Below are 21,946 nucleotides of genomic sequence, written 5' to 3'. Positions count from 1 at the left end.
AGAATAATCATGTAGATGTAGATGTAGATGTAGATGCCTTTCATTTCGAATCTCGGTCCGGCACACAGTTTAAATCTGCCAGGAAGTTTCACCCTGTATTTGACATTTCTCACCTAATGGCATGACCATGTGTGTTGACGGTACCATTCTAATTTCTGGTTTCCTACACACAAGTGTCATCTGTGGACGCTAATCACTTATTTCTTGACGGTGCCCTTTTAACAGAATAAAAAGGCAGGTTGTGTACACTTTTGTACGTAATCCAGCGCTGTTTTCGTGGACGCCGGTGGCCCACGGTGACGTGTAGACTGGTCTGCAGCGCTACGTGCTAGGACGGCCGGTACTCACCCAGGTAGTAGTAGGGCTTCGCCGAGTGGAAGTTCCCGGGCGCGGGCCGCTTGTCCGCGGGCAGCTTCCGGTCGGTGAGCACGTTGACCGGCGGCAGCGGCGCCGCCTCCAGCGTCCGCGACAGCTGCTGGCTGCTCAGCAGCGAGTTCGCTGCCGTGGGGGAGACACACTGTGGTCACTACAAAAGTCTGACAGCAGCTGCACGACAGCTTCTCGTACGAGGTTGTCGATATCTGTTAAATAATGTGGACAAGCATATTTGTGCCATCAGTTGTACAATTTTATGTTTGTTCTCTACCGGTTTCGATTGTTCCAGTTATCTTCAAGGGTAAAAAATTTTTACATCAGTGGGTCTACCACATAGAGCCATACTAATGTAGAACATATACAGGATGTTCCAAAAAGGTACGGCCAAACTTTCAGGAAACATTCCTCACACACAAATAAAGAAAAGATGTTATGTGGACAAGTCTCCGGAAACGCTTAATTTCCATGTTAGAGCTCATTTTAGTTCGTCAGTATGTACTGTGCTTCCTCGATTCACCGCCAGTTGAAGGAAGGTAATGTTGACTTCGGTGCTTGTGTTGACATGCGACTCATTGCTCTACAGTAGTAGCATCAAGCACATCAGTACGTAGCATCAACAGGTTAGTGTTCATCACGAACGTGGTTTTGCAGTTAGTGCAATGTTTAAAAATGCGGAGTTGGCAGATGTCCATTTGATGTATGGATTAGCACGGGGCAATAGCCGTGGCGCGGTACGTTTGTGTCGAGACATATTTCCAGAACGAAGGTGTCCCGACAGGACGACGTTCGAAGCAATTGATCGGCGTCTTAGGGATCACGGAACATTCCAGCCTATGACTCGCGACTGGGGAAGACCTAGAACGACGAGGACACCTGCAACGGACGAGGCAATTCTTCGTGCAGTTGACGATAACCCTAATGTCAGCGTCAGAGAAGTTGCTGTCGTACAATGTTAGGTTGACCACGTCACTGTGTGGAGAGTGCTACGGGAGAACCAGTTGTTTCCGTACCATGTACAGCGTGTGCAGGCACTATCAGCAACTGATCGGCCTCCACGGGTATACTTCTGCGAATGGTTCGTCCAACAATGTGTCAATCCTCATTTCAGTGCAAATGTTCTCTTTACGGATGAGGCTTCATTGCAACGTGATCAAATTGTAAATTTTCACAATCAATATGTATGGGCTGACGAGTCCGCATGCAATTGTGCAATCACGTCATCAACACACATTTTCTGTGAACGTTTGGGCAGGCAATGTTGGTGATGTCTTGATTGGGCCCCATGTTCTTCCACCTACGCTCAATGGAGCACGTTATCATGATTTCATACGGGATACTCTACCTGTGCTGCTAGAACATGTGCCTTTACAAGTACGACACAACATGTGGGTCATGCACGATGGAGCTCATGCACATTTCAGTCGAAGTGTTCGTACGCTTCTCAACAACAGATTCGGTGACCGATGGATTGGTAGAGGCGGACCAATTCCATGGCCTCCACGCTCTCCTGACATCAACCCTCTTGACGTTCATTTATGGGGGCATTTGAAAGCTCTTGTCTACGCAACCCCGGTACCAAATGTAGAGACTCTTCGTGCTCGTATTGTGGACGGCTGTGATACAACACGCCATTCTCCAGGGCTGCATCAGCGCATCAGAGATTCCATGCGACGGAGGGTGGATGCATGTATCCTCGCTAACGGAGGACATTTTGCACATTTCCTGTAACAAAGTGTTTGAAGTCACGCTGGTACGTTCTGTTGCTGTGTGTTTCCATTCCATGATTAATGTGATTTGAAGAGAAGTAATAAAATAAGCTCTAACATGGAAAGTAAGCGTTTCCGGACACATGTCCACACAACATATTTTCTTTCTTTGTGTGTGAGGAATGTTTCCTGAAAGTTTGGCCTTACCTTTTTGTAACACCCTGTATAACTTTCGTAATGATTTGTGCCCTAGCACACTCACAGTACAGCGCGTGTAGTGTTTGTAGGGACTGTATTAAGACAGACCGTTATGAAAATTGTACACGTTCTACATTTGAATGACTCCGATATGGTAGATCTATTGATCTACTTTTTTTTTTCTCCTTGAAGATGGCTGTAACAATCGAAACCGATCGAGAATAAATATAAAATTGTACAGCTTATGTTGTAGGGAGCACATAGTGCTCATGTGGGAGCGATCTAGATGCTTGTAAAACAATAAACTGGTAGCCCAGATCGCAGTAATTCGTCTTATTCAATGATTACGGGTTTCAGAGGAACTAAAGCCTGCCGCGCGGTTCAAAAAAATGGCTCTGAGCACTATGCGACTTAACTTCTGAGGTCATCAGTCGCCTAGAACTTAGAACTAATTAAACTTAACTAACCTAAGGACATCACACACGTCCATGCCCGAGGCAGGATTCGAACCTGCGACCGCAGCGGTCGTTCGGCTCCAGACTGTAGCGCCCAGAACCGCACGGCCACTCCGGCCGGCCTTGCCGCGCGGGATTAGCCGAGTGGTCTGGGGCGCTGCAGTCATGGACTGTGCCGCTGATCCCGGCGGAGGTTAGAGTCCTCCGTCGGGCATGGATGTGTGTGTTTGTCCTTAGGTTAATTTAGGTTAAGTAGTGTGTAAGCTTAGGGACTGATGACCTTAGCAGTTAAGTTCCATAAGATTTCATGCACAACTAAAGCCACCATCATCGGATCTTATGGCACATACAGGTTACAACATCAAGGCAAGCAATGGTGATATTAATAGTTGCCTGCGTGTTATAGCCAACTATTAATGTCTCCATTGTTTGCCTTGATGTTGTAACCTGTATGTGTTAATAGATCCGATGATGGTGGCTTTAGTTTCTGCGAAACCGGTAATCGTGCAATAAAAAGAACACCTGCGATCTTGGCTACCAGTTTATTGTTTTGTACAGCTTATGGTATGAATATAATTTTTTCAAAAGTTTTGCAAAACTTCAAAAGGTCAACTTTCTGGAGTATGAGACCTTAATTTAGAATGTAAAATTTGCCTTGCTCGCGCATTTATAAAATGATGACCTTTTTCGAATGTTGAAGCAACCATCTCCAGAGTATTAAAATTCCGTTTGGGTGATTAACTTAAATTGAGTAACTCGTCACATGTTCTACAAACAGGTACTGTGCCTTTTAATGACGCTGTAGCGATATTTTGAAGGTCTAACGGTGATTGCTTGTGGAATCTAAACAGGTCATTTTATAAACGGGCGTTCAAGGCAAATAAACCTTACAGTAGCTCAACAAAGTGAACAACATGAAAACGTGACACCTCATGTAGCTACTTTTTACTACCGTGTAGCTACTAAATACAGAATTTATGGGGCCATGGTGTCACTACTCTCTGTGTAATACCTTTACCGCCTCGTAGTTGACGGGAGACATACACTTTCTGATCAAAATTATCTGGACAGCGATTAGTGTACATTGATACAGATTACAGGCACCCCCTTCACCCTTACGACGGCATCACCTCTGCTGGCGCCACTTGCAAAGAAGTGTCTGAATCTCTGTGGAGGAATGGCAACCAATTATTCCTCAAGACCCGAAACGAAAGAAGGTAGTGACGCTAAATTCTGCAGCGAGGTCGACATCATAACTCACCCAAAAGGTGTTCCATTTAGTTCAGATTGGATCTCAGGGCGGGCCAGTCCATTTATGGAATGTTATTGTCCACAACCCATTGTCCAATGGACGCTATTTTATAACAAGGTGTGTAACGCCGGAAATGCATATCCTCCTATTTCCATCTATTGTACTATTATTTTTTTCCTTGTTTTGTTACCTCAAGATATGACATTTCTGTCTCTTTATATATTGTAATTGTTTTACTGTTTGTATATATATATTTATGCACTCATGTCGATGTATAATTGGTTTGTTTCGTAAATATTATTTGTATTTTTACGCTGGGTCTTGCCTAGGGAAAACTGCTATCGAACGATTACGTCGATAGGTCGTGTGAAGAATCAAAGTGTGTAGGATCTTTGGTAGTGTTAACTCTGCCGCGTGGAGCGCGGGCGGAACAGTGAGAGTCTGGCGGGAGTAGCGAGTGGAGCAGGTGTTGTGTGACGCTCCCGCGAGTTGCCGCGCTTTCGGGGTTTGGCAGCATGTAATTGCGCTCGACTCGCGATGATAGTTTCTGACATGGTGTCGCGGACGGGAAGCATTAGCTGGCGCACATCAAGAGCCCGTTTCGCCTGGTGACCGTGTCGAGAAGAAGGCGCGCCAACATCCAGCTTCTGCAACAGCGACGGCCGACAATGAGTGACTGTCGCCACCTCCTCGATCGACGGCTTCAAACCTTCAATCAACCAACAAGGAAGACTAAAAGCACGTAAAGTTTCAGAACTGTATGGCAGACCTCAGCTTTTCAAATTGTTCCATTTGCCTCGCAAAATTACAGCAACTTAGCATGAACCTTTGTTGCTCATTGTCCCAATTGCATTGCCAAGCAGGGTCCCTTCCTTTTCCGAAATGAACCCGAGTGTCGTTGAAATTCAAACGCCAGCATTAAAATAATATAATTAGATTTCACTGCTTTAATTTCAAAGTTCAGTAGCTGGCTTCAATATTCAGATTACACAAGCACAAATTAAGAGTGCGAGTTTTGTTATCGTATTTTAGCTTACCTGTGACTGCAGCTCAGCTTGGTACGTACTACATTTTACTATTGTTAATTGTTCAGAATCATTTAATTCAAGATCAAAGTTAAATATCTTGTTTCTAAATTGCGTAGAGTCAAGTTGCTTTTGAAATGATTGTTGAGGTAGTCCAAGACTAACCGTATTTTACTGGATTTCGATGTGCTTCAGAAAGAAAGCTCACTATTAACTTCAGTCACTAAATTAATTTTCGATTTTCCGGTTTTATTAATTCTTTTGCTAAATTAAGTCAGAGTGTAGCGAAATTTATTACTTCTGACAAACTTTCAGTTTTCACACTACACGTGTCAACCTTCAGTTGCCACGCTTCTAGTGCTAATTATATGTGTAATAACCTTTCTTTTTCAGTTACTATAGTAATTGTCCTTAGGACTGGCGACCGTGATTTCCCCCAAATCTCAAATATCTAATTACCGCTAGTTAATTGTTAACGTAACGGCCGCACATTTACTTTCTTTATTAACTTTACCCCTTTTCAAAATTGATTTCCACCAGTTTCATTTGCATTTTTCCTTTCATTTAGATGTAACCCTTTCCTCCCTCTTTACCGATAGATTAACTTCGGTGACGATTGCTTTTCCCAAATTTCCATTAGGTACACGCGGTTTAATTTCTCACTGTCATTAAGGTCGATAAGTGAGGGGGGAGGTTACACGTGGCGACCTGGTGACAGGACAATCTTCAAATTTGAGGTTGTTCTGGACACGAATTTTGCATTGTGCAAATCTCGTAACAAAGTACTGGTTACGAAATGGTCGATACGTCAGCGAGAATATTCGTGTGCGGAATCCTAATTAGAGTTGAGATTTTGCATTTAAATTGAAAATTATTAAAATGAGTGAAGGCAACAATTACCAAAATTTGGTAGACTTGGATACGGAACAATCGGTCGAACAGTGGGAAACGCGCACAGCGGTACCCATTGTTCCGGGGCAGGCGGCTAGCATGAAAGATGCGACCGCCGAAACGCAACAAAGAGCAGAAATGGAATTCCAGACTTTAGAAAATGTTTCGGAATCGGAAGTGAAAATCAAATCTGAATCCCTTGATGACGTATACGGGGGGACAATGAAAGAGGAAGCCGCTACGGAAGTAAAACCGGTGGTTTCCGGGAATTTAACTGATTTATTGAATGTTTTGATTAACGAAATCAAGAGTCAATCGGCAGAAATTAAAGATCAGGCTGCCAAGCAAGAAGCTCAGGCTGCCGAGCAAGCAGCTCAGGCTGCCAAGCAAGTAGCTCAGTCTGAAAAAATTGAACGAATGCTAGACAATCAGAACAAAGCTATTAATGTTGTTAACTACAATGTTGAAGTTGTTAACACAAAAGTTGATAAAATCAAAGACGATATTGTCGTGATTAATACCGAAATCGGTAACCTTAAACAGGAAATGATAGGCGTTCAGGCGGAAATTGCGAGCATAAATACTCGTTTTGATTCCGAAATTAGCAGAATCGAGAAAAGTGTAGGAGACGCAGTTGCTCCGATCATCGAGAATAAGGTGACGGAACAAATTCAATTAGTGAGAAAAGAGGATCAACAGAAGGTGGAAACTTTAAAGGCTTTAGTATCCGAAGTAGATACCAAAGTGACGAAGCAGGCTAACACCTGCGAAGAGAAAAAGAGGGAAGTGGAAACGCTTGCGACAACCACTTGCCAAGTGATTACGAGGGTGTCGGAATTAGAAAGGAAACTTGACGAAAAACAGAGCTATGTGCCAATCTGTGCACATAGTTCGGAGTTGTTGACGAAAGAGGAGCGGTTCGACCCCTTGAAAAAAGGCGGTATACACCCGACGGATTTCATTAAAAATTGTGAAAGAGTTTTACCCAGATCATGGACTAATGAGAGAAAAATTAATGCGGTTATTGATGTGCTGGCTGGTGATGCCAAGCGTTGGGGCTTAAACCTCGACATTACGAACCTGACTTTTGACGAGTTTAAAAATTTGTTTCTGGCTGAATACTGGTCAGAGCAAAAACAGCAAAGTGTCTGGCGCGAATTTGTCGTATCGAGGCCTTTCAATGCGAATTCGCGCGGCTCGATGAAGGAGTTTTGTGAGGGCTGGATCCGCAAGTTGGAATATTTGCGTGACCGCCGCTCGGAATCCGAAATAGTCTGGGAACTCTACAAGAAGCTTCCAGATGATACAAAACGATACGTAGGAAGCAATTACAGGACAATCAATGATTTCCTGGAAAGAGTGGAGGACGAGGACAATTGGCGCAATAATCGCGACAGTGGCAGAGGCCGTGGTAACAACAACGGGTACCACAGCAACCACAACAACGATAACCACGGGAATAATGCATACCGCAACCATGGCAGCAATAACAATAATGGTTCGGACCGTAATAACAATCGGTACAATGCAAATAATAGCAGGAATGACGGAAACCAGTATCATACTAACGTGATACGGGCTTCACAGAATAGTAATGACGCCAGAGGGTGTGATCAGCCGCCTCAGCAGCATCCGGGGAGCGTATCTGCTGGGACGAGACAGGGAAACCATTAGCCGCGCCGGTGAGGGGCCGACCGGGCGTGGAGAAATTTTGGCGGCCCAATAGCAGGAGAAAACCCAGGTGTCGTCGGTATGAAAATTCCGTGTGGAATAATCAACGGCGGGAGAGTGTGCCAGTGTTAAGAGAAAGGAGTGCGCCCACAAGTAGTAGATCAGCTGTATACACGGCAGTAGAAGGTACATTCACTGTCAGTGAGAACAATTTAAGTAGTGTTCCGGAAATCGATTATAAGGTGCCAGCTGTAATACCCACAGCGGAACTGGAGATTGAGTTTAAGAGTGATTCGCAATTGTTGAGAGAAGATCAGATGTCGGATAAAACGTCCGTCATCGAGCGAGGGGATGCAGAGAGGGATGAGGTCTGGTTAAGGCAGTTCGGTCGCTTATACGACGAACTAAGAGATTATAGGGGTCTGTATGGGAGAAGTGTTTATGGGGAGCGCGTGCAGTATTTGCCGCGTCTCGTCCCACAGGAAGATAGTATTTGTGAAGTGATTGAAAGTTCTGGCCCTAACCGGCAGACTTTACCAGAAATAGTTGATGTTAATGGGGAGCACGAGCAAGATTCGTCGTGTTTCGTCCCGCAGGAGTTAGATGTTGAAGGAGTAACGGAAAGTTCTGGCCCTAACCGGCAGACTTTACCGAAAGTTATAGTGGTAGAAGTAGCCGACCCATCCGACGCAAACCTCCAGTTTAAACATTGCGAGAGTATTAAGGGGAAAGATTACGAAAATTTTAGTGATAGCCGGACACAATTGGTAGAAAAGCACATAGATTTCAGCGTGTATGAGGTTAGAGCTGACGTTATGCGGTCAGACGGTAGCAGTGTGGGTTGCGCAGATCCAGAGGAAGTAATTTCAGATGCGACTGGGCACATTCCTCCAGGTAGCTTGGCAGATGAGATCAATCTGATTAAAGAGGAATCAACGAAGGTGACAATTAGTGAATTGATAGCAAAGCAACACTCACTAGTTGACGAGTTACAGGAAAAGGTTTCGGTGTTGGAGGCGAAGCTACAGACTAAGCCTCAGGACAAACGTGTTAAAATTAAAACTGTATGTAAACAGAGGCTGAAAAAGCCGCCAGATAAATCGGATTTAGGATCAAAGCCGGATGGTTTTTTCTGGAATGACCTGGATATAGACGAGGATTTACTGTGGGAAAATAAAGAAACAGTCGAGGACAAGTGTAGACAGATAGTAGTGTCTGTTAATATGCACGACCTACAACTAAACGTGTTGATTGACACCGGTGCAGAATTGAGTGCTGTATCTGGGAAAATATTTGAGTTACTGAAAGACAGACCTGGCATCGTAGTTATGCCAGTAACAGGAGTGAAAATTATCGGTGCTACTGGGAAGGCCAGTAAACCGGTCACAAAACAGATTTTTGTCAACTTCGAGATATGTGGGGCACGATTTGAGCAAGAGTTTGTCGTCGTGCCAGACTTAACTACGGAAGTAATTATCGGGTTGGATTGGCTATTAAAGTACCGTGCAGTGATTAACTGCGAAAGCAAAACTTTGACATGTATGTCACTAGATAAAACAATGGTAGTTGGTTTTGACGAGGCAGGAGACGGTGTGCATAGGCAATATCAGCCTATACACATTGTTAACTGGCCGGATGACATTGACGTAGGAATGAGTTTGAACTACTGTAATGTGAAGAATCTCCGCATTGACAATAATTTAGAAAGTGAATTGGAAAGTATTGTAGACGGTGTGTCAAACGTAACACACGAACAAAGACGAGGCCGACTTTCCCGTACCTATTGCCATCACAACCATAGGGCATGGGGAAAATATGAAGCAGAATTTAGGAGAATTATGAACACCTTGAGACATAAATCGACGGGATTTTCTCCAGAGGAAATCCTGTTGGATGACAGAAGTAAAAGTTTAGTGGAAGAGATAATCAAATTTCCTCCACGGATTAACATTAGTATTGGTGTGAAAAAAGATCGGTTGCGAGAAGTAATGAAGCTAAAAGCCGATGCTCGCATACGTCGTCATGAAGCTAAAGCGCGTTTTGCTAAGTTTGCGATCGGAGACTTAGTACTTGCAAAAGCTCATGAGAAATCGAGCAAGATAGACAATGAAATCTCTAAATTTAAGTTTGTTTATAATGGACCATATAAAGTCATTGGTATACCTCACACAAATACTTATTGCTTAGAGTATCCAAGCTCTGGAAAGCTATTAGACCTGAAATTGTACCAACCTAGGATCGATTAATACCACACAATGGGTAATTTATACAGTATGTAAAATAGAGTGTAAGTTTTAACGATTTGCTAGATTGCCATGCTTTTGACTGACCAAGGTCATTAAAGAAGTTGTAATTAACAAGTAATTAATTTTGATTAATCAATTTAATTTTAATCAATTTAATCATGATCTAATCAACTGAAAAATCCAAGCTGCTAGTTTAAGTTTTCAGCTGAGTCACAGTAGATTAAGGGATGTAAATATGAATTTTTAAATAGCTGTAAGATTTCATAAATATGTGATTTACTAGTCATTGCCGATGTACTTAGACGCTGTTTTAAGTTTCAGGCTAGTACATGCGTGTGATGATGGACAGTGTTGAGTTATCCACTGTGATAGTATTAAGGGACTCCTTGAGATTACTCGGGAGTGAGTTTTTCCTAAAGAATTCAGTGAAACGGACGTTCTGGAAACGCCGTCACAAGGGCGAGTGAGATCAAGCGTGCCGCACACGCGGGCGCAACAATACTGGCGAGGCGAGCCGCTGTCGGCTCTTGTGCCGCTGTTGGCTCTTGTGCCGCTGTCGGCATTCTTTGTACTTGCGAGTACGAAAGGCGGAATAGTTTTTCTTCCCGGACAGCTGATGTGAAAGAATTCTGCTGTCAATATTTATGTTTTTTTCGATCTACTAAATATTATTTTCTTGTTTAGCGTTAAGTGGAATCTCATGACGAGATATTAATTATGAAAAGGTTATGTAAAAATGTGTATTCTATGTAATTAATTATTAATTTGCGTATTTTGATCTACCTGTTTTTATGACCATGTACTCTGATTAATTTTGCAAATAGTATTCCATTTCTTGATACTGTTGGGAATTTTGACAATTTTAGAATAGCTAAACCATTTTCTATGTTTTCTATGAATTTTAATATGTTGTCAACCTGTTTTATTTTGTTCAAGATGACAGAGTGGAATAAGATTAGGAGTGTCTCCACTCAATTATTATGGTCTAAAAAAAAATTTATTTATGCTTAATTAGACGAATGCTAAATTTTGTTGATGTTTTGAGCATATGCATTTCCGCTGTTTCTTTTTTGGGACATTTTCTGAGTCTGTTTACGTTACACGAACATCCTCAGACAATGTGGGGCACGTGTAACGCCGGAAATGCATATCCTCCTATTTCCATCTATTGTACTATTATTTTTTTCCTTGTTTTGTTACCTCAAGATATGACATTTCTGTCTCTTTATATATTGTAATTGTTTTACTGTTTGTATATATATATTTATGCACTCATGTCGATGTATAATTGGTTTGTTTCGTAAATATTATTTGTATTTTTACGCTGGGTCTTGCCTAGGGAAAACTGCTATCGAACGATTACGTCGATAGGTCGTGTGAAGAATCAAAGTGTGTAGGATCTTTGGTAGTGTTAACTCTGCCGCGTGGAGCGCGGGCGGAACAGTGAGAGTCTGGCGGGAGTAGCGAGTGGAGCAGGTGTTGTGTGACGCTCCCGCGAGTTGCCGCGCTTTCGGGGTTTGGCAGCATGTAATTGCGCTCGACTCGCGATGATAGTTTCTGACATGGTGTCGCGGACGGGAAGCATTAGCTGGCGCACATCAAGAGCCCGTTTCGCCTGGTGACCGTGTCGAGAAGAAGGCGCGCCAACATCCAGCTTCTGCAACAGCGACGGCCGACAATGAGTGACTGTCGCCACCTCCTCGATCGACGGCTTCAAACCTTCAATCAACCAACAAGGAAGACTAAAAGCACGTAAAGTTTCAGAACTGTATGGCAGACCTCAGCTTTTCAAATTGTTCCATTTGCCTCGCAAAATTACAGCAACTTAGCATGAACCTTTGTTGCTCATTGTCCCAATTGCATTGCCAAGCAGGGTCCCTTCCTTTTCCGAAATGAACCCGAGTGTCGTTGAAATTCAAACGCCAGCATTAAAATAATATAATTAGATTTCACTGCTTTAATTTCAAAGTTCAGTAGCTGGCTTCAATATTCAGATTACACAAGCACAAATTAAGAGTGCGAGTTTTGTTATCGTATTTTAGCTTACCTGTGACTGCAGCTCAGCTTGGTACGTACTACATTTTACTATTGTTAATTGTTCAGAATCATTTAATTCAAGATCAAAGTTAAATATCTTGTTTCTAAATTGCGTAGAGTCAAGTTGCTTTTGAAATGATTGTTGAGGTAGTCCAAGACTAACCGTATTTTACTGGATTTCGATGTGCTTCAGAAAGAAAGCTCACTATTAACTTCAGTCACTAAATTAATTTTCGATTTTCCGGTTTTATTAATTCTTTTGCTAAATTAAGTCAGAGTGTAGCGAAATTTATTACTTCTGACAAACTTTCAGTTTTCACACTACACGTGTCAACCTTCAGTTGCCACGCTTCTAGTGCTAATTATATGTGTAATAACCTTTCTTTTTCAGTTACTATAGTAATTGTCCTTAGGACTGGCGACCGTGATTTCCCCCAAATCTCAAATATCTAATTACCGCTAGTTAATTGTTAACGTAACGGCCGCACATTTACTTTCTTTATTAACTTTACCCCTTTTCAAAATTGATTTCCACCAGTTTCATTTGCATTTTTCCTTTCATTTAGATGTAACCCTTTCCTCCCTCTTTACCGATAGATTAACTTCGGTGACGATTGCTTTTCCCAAATTTCCATTAGGTACACGCGGTTTAATTTCTCACTGTCATTAAGGTCGATAAGTGAGGGGGGAGGTTACAGGTGCATTGTCATGTTGATACTAACAATCACCGTCTCCGAACAGCTCCTCTTCTGTACGCAGAACACAAGGCTGTAGAATGTGTTTATATCCTTCCACCCCCAACGTGTCCTTAAGGGCAATAAGGGCATCACATGTTAACCACGGAAAACACCGTCGTGCCGTAGCACCACCTCCTCAGTACTGTTGGCACTACACACGATGGTAGGTAACATTCTCTAGACATTCGCCCAACCGAGACTCTTCCATGGGACTGCCACGGAGTCCAATGTCATTCAGCACTCCAAATATCACTGCTTACAAGCCATCCACTGTCTAGCAGCGTCATCCTTTACACCACCTCAAGCGTATCCCAGCATTCACTACAGAACTCTGTGCCTTCTGAGGAACTGCTAGAGCACTGCAGCCATTTTTTTTTCAGCTCACTACGCTCAGTCTTTGTCCTAGCAGGACTTCTGGTAGCAATTTAGACAACTGATTCCTGCCAATTACTTCGTGCGATTTTCTTACAACCACCCTCCGTAATATTCATGACTCGCCATTCCTCATTACATGTGCTCCTGCTGAACCTTCACGTTTCTGCTTCACAATCACATCACCAACAGTCGACTTGGGCAACTTTAGGAGGATTGAAATGACCGTGATATATGTGTCACACAGGTGACATCTAATGACTAGTTCACGATCGAAGTCACTGACCTCTCGTAGCCGATCCACCTTGCTCTTACCGATTCTCTACCGTTTTTTTATTTATTTACTTACTTTTTTATGTTGCAGGTCCATCTTTCATGACATCTGGTGGTCAGTTCCACATTACATAGGGGTATACCGACAGTGTTAATCAGATTTTCTATATACAACTAAAGAAATTAGCAATTCCCGGCGTTAGTACGGATGTCCCTTATAAATGTCTAGCCCTGTCGTCTAACAAAAAGTTTTTGGAAATTGGAGTAAAATGCTTCTGGACCGTGGAATCGATAAGTAGGTGGCTGTGAGCGATCAAGTTGGGAGGCGTGTGATTATAGTTGTCACAGTCAACTTTTTCACGAAAATCAAATCAAATCACCTTCTCCGCTCCAAGAATACATAATGTGACTAATTGTGTCGCCTTATACAGTACATCATAGACATTGTTTTGACGTATTTCGACACTTCTCACTAATTGTGTTGATTTTCAAGTCATTTGCAGTTAGTGGGGTCCATATTCCCCAGTGAATTTCAAATAATGGGAAAAAAATTTTAAATGTTTGTGGCACATATCAGTCGACTTCAATTTTTATTTTTAAAATCCGTATAGTACACGTTTATTATTGTCATACGCATAAATGTATTTCTGTAGTGATGTGCAGTACTTCTTCCATATTTGTCATCCTAACAAAATCCTTTAACAAACAAAAATTCAACGTATAAATATAAAAGGAACAGAACTTTCACACTTGTGACTTACATTTTTGGTCGTCAGTTTGAGATGCAACTGTCAGTCGACAGCGTGCCATTTAACGTGCTTGATTTTGGGCGGCGAGTCCGGACTTGGGTCGATTTCGGCGATAGAATTTGGCTCACCGGTAAATTTTTACGAGGGAAACTCAGAACTTAGTTTTCCAACAGTTTCAACACAGGTGTTAGCAGACGGTAGAGACTTCTACTAGTGCCACTGGGGACTCAGATTTTATGCGTGTTTCTTATGATTTACTCAGTTAGGGGAGGTTGGTTGTAAGCTCATGAGTTTCGCAAGTCTCATGTACGCTTTACACCTACATTTATTGCACTTCAGCCTATAAAGCTATCCATTTTCAAAGCGCTATGAATTGATTGAATAAACCTGATTAGATGCAAAACTCGTAGTTCCTACTTCATTAACCCTCTTCTCAGACAACAGAATGCAGAATACTTGACCGCAGGATCAGAGCAGTTGCATTTAGTGGTGTGAATTTATCTTCTGTGCCTTATACCGGGTGGCTATAATTAACCTTTTCATATTTAACACGTTATGACACGGAAATTAATTACCATACAAGCGCCAAACTTGCTAGCATTAATGTTCAGAGTATGGGGTGAATGATTTCCATGCGTCACAGCGCCACCGTCTAGTTCCAACTATGGCCACCAGATGCCGCGACCAGTCATCGTGATTCATAGTCTCACACTCCTGACCAGTCGCAGTGCACTTGTTGACGTGCCAGGGCGTTATTGATGAAGCTCTATTATCAAAACTACAGTAATGCTGCAGCTGCACCTCGAGAATATCGCTGGCTGAAGGTCCTCTTTCTCCACCTGCTGTGCGGAGCATGATGAAGAATTCGAATCAGCTGGAGAACTGGGCGTCGCTCGGGGAAGAGGCCGACGATCGGCTGCATCACAGGTGGTTGATGAACTCTCTGTTGCTATGCCAGACAACGCTGCGCGCAGTTCCCAATACACAGGCAGTGCGCGTGCTGTGTCACGACAGTTGAACATCCAGTGGTTCACTGTACGAAAGATGCTTCGAACCACTCTCAAATGGTAAAGCACAAGATCCATATCGTACATTACATTTCACAACAGGACGCACAACGACGTGTTGACATCACTCTCCACTTCCTCGAAAGGACAGAAATTGGTGGGTACTGGCCCTGGATCATCCTATGGACAGATGAAGAGCATTTTTCTCTGATGGGTGAGGTGAACACACAGAATTTCCGAGTGTGTGGATCTTCACCTCCAGCCACTGTGCACGAGGTTCCGCTGTCTGGTGAACGTGTCACGGTATGGTGCGGCTTCACAGCTATGTTCATCATTGGCCCATTCTTTTTTGAACAGGTTTGTGCTCAAGGACCAAAGACGTGCAGTGTGACTGGCCAGAATTACTGCGGTATGCTTCGCCAGCATATCGTACCCGCCTGTAGGAGCGAGACTGATTTAACTCAACGGTTTTCATGCAAGATGGGGCCCCTCCGCAGATCGCTCGTGAAGTTCACCTGCTTCTCCGAAACACATTTCAAAACAATCTAATTATCAGCTGATCGTTTCCAAATGCTTGGTCTGCACGATACTAGATCTTAGTTCCTGTGATTTCTTGTTGTGGGGCTACCTGAAGAACAGGGTTTTCCAAAGGAACATTCATATCTGAAGGGCAGCATATCAACAGAGTTGTCAGCATACCTACGGACATGCTTCTTTCTGCTGTGCAGAATGCAATCCTGTGCTTTTATACTCTTCTGGACACTGATGGGCGCCATATTGAGCCCCTTTTGTAGAAGCAATGGTACCGGTATGTTACAGAATGATGTACCGTAGCAGAACATTAAAAGTGTTTCAGTTGAACTGATGCCGTATTATTTCTCTTCTCCAAGTCTATGACATTAATGCTACCAAATTCGGTACTCGTACGGTAATTAGTTTCCGTGCTATACCGTGTTAAATACGGTAAGTTTAGTTATAACCACCCGGTACCATACACGTTAGAAAGCTGGTGAAATAATGACATAAACAGTTAAGTTTAAATTTCATGTAGTAAGCATGTTAAATGGATCACAAAACCGATATATGGAACAGCAGATAAATTCACAGCACGTAAATTCACACAACCATATTAGAATGTCACAGTTTCATATTATTGAATGGGTCACAACGCGTCAAGTAAGTAGCTTTTAAATTTCCATTTTCAACGTTTTCAATTTCATAATTACTTGTATTACATTTAATGACTGAGTACTTTCGGAATGCTTGAAAACGACCACGTATCGAAATTGTAATCTCAATAAATCATGTTTCAACAGCCTAACGCGGAATGACTTCATTTTAAAATGTTACATACGTATTATTAACATTACTAATCCATATATTTATAAATTGCTGTACTGAAATTTGTAACGTATTTGCAAAGAAAGTGCTGTAGTCATTGGAATCATGCGTGTAATTTCATGAGTGTGCGTATTAGAGAGCTCCGATAGATTTGAGTGGAGACGGAGTGGAAGAATGATTGGCAAAATGTATGCGCAGATTACATCTGTAAATATGTTAAGTAGTTTTATTCTGAATATTGTTACGCTCTCAGTCATTTTGTAGCACAATTTTTTACAACTGACCAATAAAATTTGATGGAAACATAAAAGTGTAGGAGGGCCAGAGCTTGTTGATCAAATAACCGGCAGAGTAAAGTTGTGTTTATTTAAATTTTATTCAGAGCTCGCTATATATATATACATATCTTCGTTCAAAAATTACATACATCGACTGCATATCATGCGCAAGTATTAATCGTTAGCTAGCACTGAATCAGAACGTTTTATGCAACCATGAGCGGCAACAGTGTCGAGTGGGTTGCTAGTCCTACAGGGGAACACAGTAATCCCCAAAGGAAAATTCGGAGTACTATTAACTATAAAGATACTCTTCATTCCACAATATTCACCAACTAATTCTACTTCGGTAGGACGTATTCAGAACAGAAAAACGTGAATTATTAAAACTAGACCACACCACAAACTAAATGCTGGAATATTGCCCGTAATGCTCTGACGAAACGGAAGTAATTCCATCATAAGCAAAACCCAGGGAGAGGGGAGAAGAAAATAATAGAATGCTTCAGATGTAGAGACTGAGAAAAAGACTTAGTTCAGCCAACGGCACTTCCGTCTGCTTTGAAGCCTTCGTCTATCTCCGCCTACCTTGTACTAGTCGTTGTATCTCTTCATATCTACTTCATCCCTGATCATCGGTAATTTTCTTTAGATCCACCAGTCGTTCTAAGTACTAGTCTGTAATACGCAAAATTAACTATGTCGAGATATGGTTGCAGATATGCAACTAAAGTAACCCTGCTTCCGATGAGGGTTTCACCTTGACGTTTTTCCTGGCCTATTCATTTTATTAAGTCTTCATTTCCAACTCATATGCGTACTTACTTGTAGCGTATCTCAAGAGCCTTATTTCATCTACTGATATCCATGCTGCACGTTAATATAATGCAGTACTCAAAGAATGGAAAATGTATTAGCGCAAGAAATAGTCGTTGCGACACAGAAAAACCACGTGGTTTAAACTGAAAAGAATCTCTTATAATTTGACTTAATGATATTTGGATCAATGCACGCTGTCCAGATTGAACACACTTATTTTGAAAGGATTGTAAAACATCCATCTGGAGCTGTCATAATTTCATCATTAAGCAACAAAATGGTTTGTAGTGGATAATTTCTGTAGAATGTGAACTCCTAGAAGGTGCAGAGGGAGAGATATGTGAAGAGATCCAGTCCTGTTCTTTTATAGTATTAGCGATAAACCACTGGACATAACATCAGTCTTAAAACACATAGAAGAGCGACAGGAAGTGAAATGACCAAACTGACAGATTCTACGGAATGCAGATAAAACATGCCAAATACTGCGATAAAATTGAAGAAACTTGAAGAATTGTAATTCATCCACGAAAGAAACAACTTGCAAGAGAACTGGTTGGCAGATTCTTCATGGATATCAGAAAGATACAATCGCCATCGCCGAATTGTTCTTCAACAGAGGGAAGCAAAAAGATGCTTAAAACATCTATGTATGCCTGTGCTGTGATAGTGCCATGCAGAACAACAAGGGGTGCAAGTCTCCTCCACGAAAACACGACCACACCATAACATCACCGCCTCAGAATTTTACTGTTGGCACTATACACGCTGGCAGATGACGTTCACTGGGTATTCGCCATACCCACACCCTGCCATCGAATCGCCACATTGTGTACCGTGATTCGTCAAGCCACACAACGTTTTCCACTGTTCAGTCATCCAATGTTTACGTTCCTTACATCAAGCGAGGCATCATTTGGTATTCACTGGCGTGATGTGTGGCTTATCAGTAGCCGCTCGACCATGAAATCCAAGATTTCTTACCTCCCGCCTAACTGTCATAATACTTGCAGTGGATCCTGATGCAGTTTGGAATACCTGTGTGATGGTCTGGATAGATGTCTGCCTATTACACATAAGACCCTCTTCTACTGTCGGCGGTCTCTGTCAGCCAACAGACGAGGTCGACCTGTACATTTTTGTGCTGTAAGTGTCCCTCCAGGTTTCCCGTCATTATCACATCGGAAACAGTGGACCTAGGGATGTTTAGGAGGGTGGAAATCTCGCGTACACACATATGACACAGGTGACACCCAGTCACCTGACCACGTTCGAAGTCCGTGAGTTCCGCGGAGCGAAACCAGTCTGCGCTCTCACGATGTGTAATGACTACAGAGGTCGGTGATATCGAGTAAATGGCAGCAGGTGGCAGCACAGTGCACTTAATATGAAAACGTATGTCTTTGGGGTGTCCGGATACTTTTGATCACATAGTGTAACATTTAGCAGAGCTTTATCTCAGCTGTACTGCAGTTCTACCAGACGTTAGTAGCTGTTTCACCTTCCCAAATGCTGTCTTTCCCATAGGTATTCTCCTCCTTGTTTCTTCTGTACAACTTCCGTTCCATCTCATTAAACGCCCAGATACAGAAAATATTTTACTTTTTCTACTTTTCCCCTCTAGGATATATTAACTGCAGCTTCCTTCTTGCTTACTGTCATCACTTTTGTCTTTCTTCTATTCATCTTCACTCCTTACTCCTTACCCATTCTTGCAATACTCTTTTACATCATCTGCAGATCCCCTTCTGATTCCGTCAGTATTGCTTGATCATCGGCATGTTCATAGCCTTTGTCCTTTCTCCTCTAATTGCAATGCCTCTTGCATTCCCTATAACCTACCTACCTCCCCATATGTTGAATAACTTGCCCACTTGAGATGCTCATCTCTCGCGCCTCCTCTTTCCGTACTCAGACCACGATTCCCGGTTAGGGCAGCGTTCCAACCGCAGCCGCTTGTGTTGCGGTGTTAACTGCAGCCTTCGCTTGGGAAGGTAATTTTTTAGTCCAGCTGCTGCTAGTCGTGATGACGCAGAGTGTTGCAGGGAATCTGTTACTTGTTTTCGGATGCCAGGCGCAAATGTGAAGCATGTGTCTGATGCACAATAAGGCGATCCACCCTTGTGGTGGTCAGACGTCGTCAAGCGGAACTTTGGCGATAATTATGCCTGTCATCATGTTCCCATGCAGCCTAACATCGCAACATTGTCACATCCGAAAGCCCCACAAACTTGTATACTGGACGATTCGACCAGATGGAGCTCGGCAATGAGACCGCTTTCATAAACCGTCAGAGACTGATAGCACTGTCTCACACGAGTCTGCCGTATCTCCGTGTCCCCATCACAGTGATCACTCAACACATGACGCTCAGCAGGCCCCTTACATACTCTGCCAAGTCTTGGAACAAAACTAAACAAGAACAATACTAATGCCCCCTGGTGGGAGGTGCACCTGTCAAAGAGCGTTGCATCTGCAATCATTTACAAAAGCGCCGGTGATGCGTATGTGAACGAAGTTTCGTCGATCCGACCATGTCTTCTGGGTGCTTTAATTTTTTTGCTACGCAGTGTATTCCTCATATTTGGAGCATTGGTGTTTAGCTCTTGAAATCGGTTTAAAAGGAAAAATTGGACAGGTGTGAGCAGGACTCGTGCACTGAGTGGTCCGTACCATCTTAATTATGTACATAGACAGTCCAGCCATTCTGTGAATCGAGGATTTCAACAATTTTCGCCTGTTATCGACATTGATATTGCAAAGATATATACGCCCCAGAGATTCCAAGAATTTAGAGAAAGTTTTGATTTCAATTTGGAAGTAGGATAAGAAATGTCAAAAGAAAAACTTTTTTCCGTACGATATCGTGACAGATTAACAATTTCTTACTTGCACTGCAAAACCTTCCTTCTCGGCAAATTTTATGATCCTAGACCAACGTGAAGCGCCCTATAGTTTTTGATGAGTGAATTTTGCGAGTATCAAAACATTTGACATAAATAATTGTGTCTTTTGATTGCATTGACTTACAAGCTAATGTTTTCTTATAACGCCAAGGGTGTACATACCTTAGCACGTGACATAAATTTCAACTTGATGCATCTACCCGTTCATGAGAAAAATAGATCTTAACAAACGGACAGACAGATAGTCTGATAACAAACGACAACACTATTTTTTTCGTGTGACGTAATTATAGATTCACGACTTTCGGATTTTTTCCTTTGGTTGTAAAGTGAGACCTTGCTTCTTGGCATATATGAGTAGGTTAGAAGCATAACTCACATGCTCCAAAAACATAAATTTTCACGAATGACTAAAAACGTGTTTTACATGCGTCGTGCGCATGTCCCATATATTGAGATCAGTATGTGCAAGAACAATGGCTATAAATCATTATGTATAGTTCACATTATGTTTGCTTATTGAGAAATTACAGTTATTTAAGATTATATTATGGATCATGTGAGTTTTGTTAATGAGCTATGGAACATTTAAGTTTTGACAATCCCCATTTTGGATATCGTGAGTTTTGGTACTGAGCTGTTTGGACGATGTTGGTTTCGCGGGAACTATCGTGTTGCTACTTGATATGCATATCATGAAAGATTTTGGTATCGCTCATAGAAAGCGAACAGCAATTAAATGCCCCACCATCGGAAACTGGGGCAGGACCTATAATGATGGAACAAACTACACTGTGAGGTTCTGTTTATTTTTCAAAAATGGACTTAAAATATTGAATTTGCGATTCCTCACTGTTAAGTTCCAAAGAAAAAGTCCTATACATTCTTACGAGGAGGAACAAATCAAGCCAATAACAAGAATCAGTTTGATTTGAAAACAATGAAGGAAACAGGATATTCTAACCTCATTCGTCTGGCTTCCTGACTTTTCCACATTTCTGGATGCTGTGAACGTTTCCTTGGCCTTCCTCTTCCTCCAACGAGTGAAACGTTTTCTTCCATGGCTTTTGTCTCAAATCAGTTTTATTCTAACCACTATATTCAATTATATTCCCCAAAATAACTGAACAGAACAGAAAACACACTCCACTGGCATCAATATTTACTATTACCCAAGAAAATGGCGCCGAGTGAGCTAATCGCTGATTGGTCAAGATGAGATACGGGACAACACTCACAAGATCCCGTGGATCATGACACTTTATCCATGAAGTTCAACACCGGTTTTCTCAAGGATCTTGAGCCAGATGTGAATAACTGTTTCATTAATTATGTTCTACGTATAAAGCTATATGAGAATACGTCGGCATCTCAATTTTCATTATTTTGGAGCATTTCAGTTATGACTCTAACCTACAAATATCACGATTCTAGGTCAACGGGAAGTACCGTGTAGGTTCCGATGAGTGAGTTTGCGAGTATTAGAAGATGTGACGTAAATGATCGCGTCTTCTAACTGCACTGACTTGGAATCTTCACTTTGTTAGGTCTCCAAGGGGCGGTAGACCTTAATATGTGACTCAGCTTGGTACGTCTCCCCGTTCCTAA

The 21,946-nt window shown here is 42.2% G+C and overlaps 1 protein-coding gene across 1 annotated transcript in view; it reads right to left on the bottom strand.

The window, feature by feature from the left end:
• Window positions 1-328: 328 nt before the first annotated feature.
• LOC126419382 (cuticle protein 19-like) overlaps window positions 329-21,946 on the bottom strand; it is a 36,998-nt gene continuing 15,380 nt past the window's right edge. The window contains exon 3 of the mRNA XM_050086570.1: window positions 329-498. Coding sequence (XP_049942527.1) covers window positions 329-498 — 170 coding nt within the window. The remainder of the gene's footprint in view (window positions 499-21,946) is intronic.

Source organism: Schistocerca serialis, chromosome 9 (genome assembly GCF_023864345.2).
Source record: "Schistocerca serialis cubense isolate TAMUIC-IGC-003099 chromosome 9, iqSchSeri2.2, whole genome shotgun sequence".
Lineage (NCBI taxonomy): Eukaryota > Metazoa > Arthropoda > Insecta > Orthoptera > Acrididae > Schistocerca > Schistocerca serialis.
The sequence above is the reverse complement of the archived record's forward strand: the minus strand, read 5'-3'. Positions and strand labels throughout refer to the sequence as shown.